This window comes from Panthera leo, chromosome B1 (assembly GCF_018350215.1).
Source record: "Panthera leo isolate Ple1 chromosome B1, P.leo_Ple1_pat1.1, whole genome shotgun sequence".
Taxonomy (NCBI): domain Eukaryota; kingdom Metazoa; phylum Chordata; class Mammalia; order Carnivora; family Felidae; genus Panthera; species Panthera leo.
Genome location: NC_056682.1, coordinates 118,422,758 through 118,430,804, shown reverse-complemented (window position 1 = coordinate 118,430,804; position 8,047 = coordinate 118,422,758). Strand labels below are relative to the sequence as shown.

Genomic DNA, 8,047 nt, shown 5'->3' with positions numbered 1-8,047 from the left:
AAGTGTTAGAAAGGTACTATCTGGACCTCAGGTATTTCTGTCACACTCAAAGGATGATACTTGCTACACCCAGCAACACCAAATCTACTGAAAAAGACCAAAAAACCAAAGCCAAACCAAACAAAACGAAACAGCAGATTGAAGGACTATTTTTCCTTAGATGTTTTAGCAAATTATACTAAGTGCTCCTACTATGTGTGAAGGCCAAGACTTATGTTTTTCAACCTATATTTGGTGGTAGCTGACTACAGTGAAACTGAAGGCCAAACTTCACATCCACATTCTGCAGCTAAAGATGGTCCTGTGTATCTAGAATGTTAATTAATGCTAGTCTCATAATCATTTGTAAGTTTAAGGAGATAATGTGTGCTTTAAAATATTAGACTTTTGTTGACACTTTGACATTGTATGATAAGCATTTACATGTTTTGGGATGAACATTTAAAAACATTATATTCAACAATGAGATACTAAATAACGATAAATTTGCTTATCCAAAGCATGCACACAAGCTTCATAGTGTATTGAACTGTTTGTGGCAACCCTGTAATAATGATTGACTATTTTAGCATTCAAGTTTGAATTTAGTTCTTTGAAGTTACATATATTGAGATGATTGTATTTGCATACTCGTGTCTTTATGTACGTGTGTCTGTTTATTGGTGTAATCAGAAGAAATCAGCTTACATACATGGTGGAGTTGTTTAGACTTTGAACACTTTGTAATAATCAAATATTTCTGGCTTTGGGTTCAAAATAGGAAAAAAGATTGGAAAATTTACTTTAGCGGTGGCAACAGACTGTGATTTCCTCTTGAATAATTGCTTTTATCTTGTTTTTCAAAACAATAGTTGATTCTATATTGATGGAGGTATAACAATCCAGTAAAGCATTACAGGTAATTATTTTAGCTGGATAGCTTTAAAAAAGACTAACTGAATATTTTAGACTTTCTGAAAAGTTTGTGTGGTACATCCACATTCTCAGAAGGTTTCTGCTTTTTTGAGGAAGATTGACAGTATCTTTAATTCAAGGAAAGATGATTTATAAGCACTGAGGTCTGGAAGATAAATTCTACACTTAAAGTAGATCTTATTTTGTTATGGCTCTCAGAAATATGTCAGTAAATTTTTGTTATAGTAAATAGATGCTTCCTCAGGACCATTAGCTCACTTCTTTCTAGGGGGCTTCTGAATTATTTAAATAGACAAAATACACCTCTCTGTGGAGTGGTGTATATCATACTCTTGTTTGCCTACTATTAGTTCACATACATCCAAAATATTTTCCTGCTTTCTATTCTAACAGTTGATTCACCTTTCTACATATGTTTATTAGTATATACAGGTAGCACATAAACTTTCTTTTCTAAGGATTTTCATTTGAGTATATCTTCTGATACTTTTCCCTAGTCCTTACACATTTTTCAATGGGAGGAGAGAGAGGATAAGGATGCTCCAAAATTGATAAAGTTGATGTCCAACTTCTTTGTTTCTCTTTGAGTTCTGGGGGAGAGACACTTCTTTGGTGCTGGTAGATATTCCTGTCTGCCATAATAATTATGAGTTTCTATCTTTAATTCTTGCCTACAAAAATTGGTAACCCAGTTTCAGAGACAATTGGGATTCTCCCCTTCATTAGAAGGCATCTTTAGTGTTTTATAATCTGCCTATTTTCTTTAAAAAATTTTTTTTAATGTTTCTTTATTTTTGAGAGAGAGACACACACAGAGCGAGAGCAGGAGAGGCGTAGAGAGAGAGAGAGAGAGAGAGAGAGAGAGGGAGACACAAAATCTGAAGTGGACTCCAGGCTCTGAGTTGTCAGCACAGAGCTTGATGCAGGGCTCAAACTCACGAACCATGAGATCATGACCTGAGCCTAAGTCAGATGCTTAACCGACTGAGCCACCCAGGCGCCCCTATAATCTGCCTATTTTCTAAAAATTTTTAAGTATTTGTGAAAAATAAAGAGGATCATAGGAATTTGCTTTGTCCTTTTAAGATCCTAACTTTGACTATTTCTTAGCTTGGTATTTTAAAATATGTAACAGTCAAAAAGTAAAGGATTTTTTTTTCTTTTGATGCCACTTTCTCAGAAAAAATAATAAAAAAAGTGACATGTATGTTGTATAATAATTTTATGAGATTTCCTTTCCAGTTACATTTCATGGAGAAAAATCTTTAAATCTTTAAAATTTTTCATTCTTCCAAATGAGTTCATTTGAGTAAAGATTTTCATTAATTCCTACTCTTTGAGGCTAATTTTCTTTCATTCTAATGAGAAAAATGAGTCATTTAACTTTTTTCTGTTTTATTAGATGAAAATGTTTAATTTATATAGATTTTGTTGTCACTCACCACAAAGCTTCTTTAATCTTTTGGAAAAATCATGTCACTTTAGTGTCACAAATACATATGCAATTTTAAAATTTCTTTTATTTTTAAAAAAGTTTATTTTGAGAGAGAGAGAAAAAAAATCATGAGTGCAAGTGGGGGAGGAGCAGACAGAGGGGGAGAGAGAGAGAGAGAGAGAGAGAGAGAGAGAGAATCCTAAACAGTCTCCTCACTGTCCATGCATGGCCTGACTAGGGGCTTGAACTCACCAACAGTGAGATCATGACCTGAGCGGAAATCAAGAGTCTGATGCTTTAACCGACTGAGCCATCCAGGCACCCCTGTAATTGCAACTTTTAAATGAGAAAAATGGAACATTTTAGAAGTATTTTTCAGATCTATGTTTAGTTTGTTGCATGTAATAATTTGGAATTTTCAAAGCATAAATTAAGAGCCCATTTTATTTTTGAGGGGGTAAATCTCTTAATAGTGTCTTTGTTACATTTCTCTGCTACCTTTCTCAGTTGAAGCATAGCTGCTCCAAAATTGCCCTCTGTTTCCAGAAAGTAGGTAAGACAGGACTGCTAAACAGGAGAATGGGGGCTTATGCTGGCACCATGATGCCCTAACGCTAGTCTTGCACTTCAGAAAATGGATTTAGGAATATTCATCCACGGAGGTATAGGGTGAACTTATGAAGCTTGACGTGGTGGAGGCAGATTTGGAATTCCTGCGGGAACAGCCACTGAAGCTTGGGTCTCTTGGGGTTGCTCTCTTCTTTCGACTGGCTTTGGAGTTGTCTGGGTCGCTGGGCTCAAACACCACTGTCACCGACTCCATCCTGGTCACCGTGTAAAGGCTGCTTTGCCGAGTCGGGTGAAACCTGGTGGTCTTGAGCTCCAGCTCATCATAGCTAGAAACTTCAATGAAAGGGCACCAGCGAAATGCTCTCTTGAAGCCAGCTCGAAATCTGAAGAGAAAGAAGCAGGCCACAGAGAGAAAAAGCCATGTTTTCAAGTGGAAATTTCCTTCAATTGTCACAGAAAACCCTATTTAAGGCAATTAAACACAATCAGTTTTTGAATTTGATTTTCTAGTCAAACTCTTAAAATGTATGCCGCACTATTGGTACTAATCTTTTAAGTTTTCTTCATGAATTGAGTCGTAACTTCCTATCAGTTAGAAGCAAGTCATTGAATAGTAAAGTTGTCCAGCATCAGGTAATCCATAATGCAAAGAAACAGTGTACATTTCTTCAGTAATTTTATACATCTGCATAAGTGTACTTGAATTAGGCTTGCCAGTTAAGGCACGTAAAAATGATGCATTTCAAAATAGCTTGTTTTAGAAATGATTACACATTTATGAAGTCTCGTTTAATGTTAGAATTAATTACTAACCTTGATGGTTTTTATCTAATCATATATGAAAATACAAAATCCTTTGCTTTGTAAACCATTAAGTGAAGTTGATGAAAAACAGATGTACTGCTTGTGGGGTGGCTTGAATTGATATATGGTTTATGCAGTTAATGAAAGAAAAGAAGAATTAAGTAATTAACAAACGTAAAGCACTGCATAGTGGAGGCCAACTGGAAAAAGAGCCTAGGATTTAGCTTATAGTTACTTACATGAAGTTCTGTTTCTAGTTGTGCTCAAAACACATTGGTTTATTTTTTTTTTAATTTTTAAATGTTTATTTATTTATTTTTGAAAAAGAGAGAGAGAGAGAGAGACAGAGGAAGAGAGAGCACACAAGCAGGGGAGGGGCAGAGATAGGGAGACACAGAATCTGAAGCAGACTTCAGGCTGTGAGCTGTCAGTACAGAGCCAGACACGGGGCTGAAACCCGCGAACTGTGAGATTATGACCCCAGTCAAGGTCAGACGCTTAACCGACTGAGCCACCCAGGTGCCCCAGAACACACTGGTTTATTAAGGGAATTATCAATGTTCTGAAATGTAACCATGCTCTTCCATGTTCTGACCATTACAACCAAGATGATTTTATCTGGAAACCACATTTTATGATTCTTTCCAGTCTTAAATCTGACTACAGTCAAAAGTTTACTTTAAAAGTAGCTTTTCCTGGGGTGCCTGGGTGGCTCAGTCGGTTGAGCGTCCGACTTCGGCTCAGGTCATGATCTCACAGTCAGTGGATTCGAGCCCCGCATCAGGCTCTGTGCTGACAGCTCAGAGCCTGGAGCCTGCTACAGATTCTGTGTCTCCCTCTCTCTCTGCCCCTCCCCCACTCATGCTCTGCCTCTGTCTCTCTCTGTCAAAAATAAATAAACATTAAACAAATATTTTTTTTAAGTAGATTTTCCTTAGCGTCTGGGTGGCTCAGTAGGTTAAGCGACCAACTCTCTGTTTCGGTTCAGGTCATGATCTCACAGTTTTGTGAGTTTGAGCCCTGCATTGGGCTCTGTGCTGGCAGTGCCTAGCCTGCTTGGGATTCTCTCTCTTTCTCTCTCTCTCTCTGCCCCTCCCCTGCTCATGCTCTCTCTGTCTCTTTCAAAATAAACTTCTTAGAAAAAATTCAAAGTAGCTTTTCCCTGGCCACCTCAATTTCTTCAGAACTCATTTCCATGGAGGCTGCACCCTCTCTTACTCACTGACCTCATTATATAGGAAGGAGGGTTGGAATTCTCTTTGCCCTGACTGTTGCTTCTAGAACCCTCGCAGCAACATCTTCTATTTTGAAATGTATTTACAAAACATCCTTCTTAATAGAGTCCACTCACATATGCCATCATCTTTTCATCTTGTAGAAATTATCCGTACATTTCTATGAATTATCTTCATTTCTCTGAACTGGGCATTTTTTTTCCTGCGCAGACAAAATTCTGATGGGTTTGGAGGCAGAAATAAAAATTTCCCAGTTAGAACTTGTAAGCGTATTGTTTTGAGAATGTAATGGTTAAGGTGGGATACTTCATAAAGTAGGAGGAAGTCTAGAAAAAAAATCACGCTCTGTACTCCTGTCAGTGAATTTTTCAATTTTCCCTTCTTTTTGCATTAAAAATTCTTTTTAATATTTCTTTATTTTTGAGAGAGAGAGACACAGAGCACAGATGGGGAAGGGGCAGAGAGAGAGAGGGAGACACAGAATCATAAGCAGGCTTCAGGCTCTGAACTGTTAGTGCAGAGCCTGATGCAGGACTTGAACCCACGAACTGTGAGATCATGATGTGAGCCAAAGTCAGATGCTTAACCAACTGAACCACCCCGGCACCCCTTACTTTTGCATTTTTAATGCAAAAGGGGGAACAACATTATATGCTTTCAGCTAAGCCAGGAGAGACAAGAAACTTGCATTTAGTAATTTTGTTTTTACCTTTTATTCAAACAGCAGTAGATGATGGGGTTGTACATGGTGGAGCTCATTGCCAGCCAAAAACTAGCCAGGTAGACCTGCTGGATGTATTTCCATCTGTTCAGCTGTTGATAGATTGCTGTGAGGATGAAGTAAATATGATAAGGCAGCCAGCAGATGGCAAATGTCACCACGACAATTATCATCATTTTTACAACCTAAAAGGAAAGAAGTAAAGAGGTCAGTTTTGGAAAATTCAAAAGTCATTAAATGTACTGCAAATCATATTTTTCTGCCAATATAGTTAAATACGTGGAGTGCTTAAGGCTTAGTATTAGAAAAGTAAGAGGTAATACAGGGACAGCTGCCTAAGGTAAGCCTCAAGAAAGCATGCTAATGTCACTAATCCTTCTTTACCTAGCCCACATGAATGGGTGGCACTAACTCAAACAGAAACAAATGTATCTTAACTGGCATGAAGACAATAAGTGTTCACAAAAATCCAAAGAGCTTTGGGGAGAGAGGAGCAAGATTTAGCTGTGCTAGCCTGCACAGTAAAATAGCAGAGATATTATACCTAGACAAAGTGCTGCATCACTGGGGATAACTTAGGCTGTTAGGGCTGGGCTGGTTCCTCAGTATTTATTATAGCCTGACTATAGTGAAGACTATTTGGTTTTCTTTACTCTCATACCATGCTCATGAGGCAACCTTCTGAATATTAATATGGTTTCTCTTATAATCTGATATTGGGGAAGCTTTCTCTGCATAGTGATGATGAATATTCACATTAGTCTGAGGAAATATCATTAACTTTAAATTTGTAAATAGGCAATCATCTGGCTTATACATTCATTAGGTCTTTTGGTAAGCATGAATCATTTCTTCGGTTTCCACACCTCTGAAACAAAATATTCTAGAAAGCCCTGGCCGCAGAAGAATATCAACCTGTATTTCTCTACCTCTGGGCCTTAAGTTCCTAAATGGCAAAGAGAATGTCTTAATTATCTTAATATCCCCAGCATCTAGCGCAATCCCAAGTATATAGCTGAACATAAACAATTAGATATAGAATGAACGAAAAATGAATGACAGTGTACAATTTGCAATAGTGGGTTGAATGAGAGGATGTTTTATGTGTCCCTAAATAAAATAAAATCTGTGCATTGTCTGTGACTATAAGAAAGGTAAACTCAAAGTAGCTTGGCTTTGTGTGGAAAAGGAAATAATACTACTATCCTATGATGACCTCATTTAACATTTCTCATTAGCAATCTATCTACTAAATTTGTTCATACTTCTTTTGGCAATATGGAAATAGTAAAATGTTTAGAATAATATATGCTAAATAAACTAACTTGGGAGCTTACCCATAACAGATCAGAACACAAATCAGAGAAAGTCTTGACGTAAATGACCTATGGGGCATCTTAGAACTATGGAAACACACTATTTATGACCTGGGCTTGTCATTTCTCTGCAAGTTAGGGATTCAGATGAAATGTTGGCAAAGTTAAGAGTCAGGAGAGATTCTAGAACAAGGCAAATCATGAAGTGGATGACTGTGGAAGGCAATGCTTTCCTAAGGGTCTCATCCCTCTAACATCCATGTGACTAGCATTGATCTGATGGACATTGGTCATCAAAGCTGAAGATCCAGGTCAATAGCTCACAGAATGTCATCACTGGCTGCACTACCTAAAGCCTTTTTTCTCAGTGCTCTTTAAAACTGCATTTCCACCCCCCCCCTGCCCCCGCCAGAAAGCTATGTTCAGATTTATGCATTTATCTCTCCTCTTTCTCATTCATGGATTTGTGGCATACAAGTTAAGAGTTATATTTTATTACAATTCACACTTATACAATGTTTCACATATTTAACAACTTATTAGTTGGTTTTCAATGTGTTTTAAGAAACTGAGGCAAAGACCAAGAGTTTTGACTGCTGTGGTTCATGCAACTAGGCTAGATTTTATTTATTTTTTAATTTTTTAAGTATATATTTTTTATTTTTTTACTTCAAGAGAGGGAATGGGAGGGGCAGAGAGAGGGAGGGGGAGAATCCCAAGCAGGCTCCGTGCTGTCACTGTAGAGTCCGATGCTGGGCTCGAACTCATGAACTGTGCGGTCATGACCTGAGCCGAAATCAAGAGTCAACCAACTCAGTCAACCAACTGAGACTCCCAGGTGCCCCTAGGCCAGAGTTTTAAAACTAATATTTTTAATTCTTTTTTCCCCCTTGCCTACAGTTAACATTTATTGAGTGTCTGGTAGGTCTCAAAAACAGTATAGAGAAAAATAATGAATAGAGGACTATTCCTTATCTTGAAGAAGCTTACAATATAATGAAAAAAATGTAAATTAAAAAAATGCATGAAAATGTGAATATAAAGATGTATA

At 37.5% G+C, this 8,047-nt stretch overlaps 1 protein-coding gene across 1 annotated transcript in view; it reads right to left on the bottom strand.

Annotated features, from left to right (window-relative positions):
* Positions 1 to 2,990: 2,990 nt before the first annotated feature.
* TACR3 (tachykinin receptor 3) overlaps positions 2,991 to 8,047 on the bottom strand; it is an 85,116-nt gene continuing 80,059 nt past the window's right edge. The window contains exons 4-5 of the mRNA XM_042933950.1: positions 5,669 to 5,865; positions 2,991 to 3,303 (exon numbers count right to left, since the gene is read on the bottom strand). Coding sequence (XP_042789884.1) covers positions 2,991 to 3,303; positions 5,669 to 5,865 — 510 coding nt within the window. The remainder of the gene's footprint in view (positions 3,304 to 5,668; positions 5,866 to 8,047) is intronic.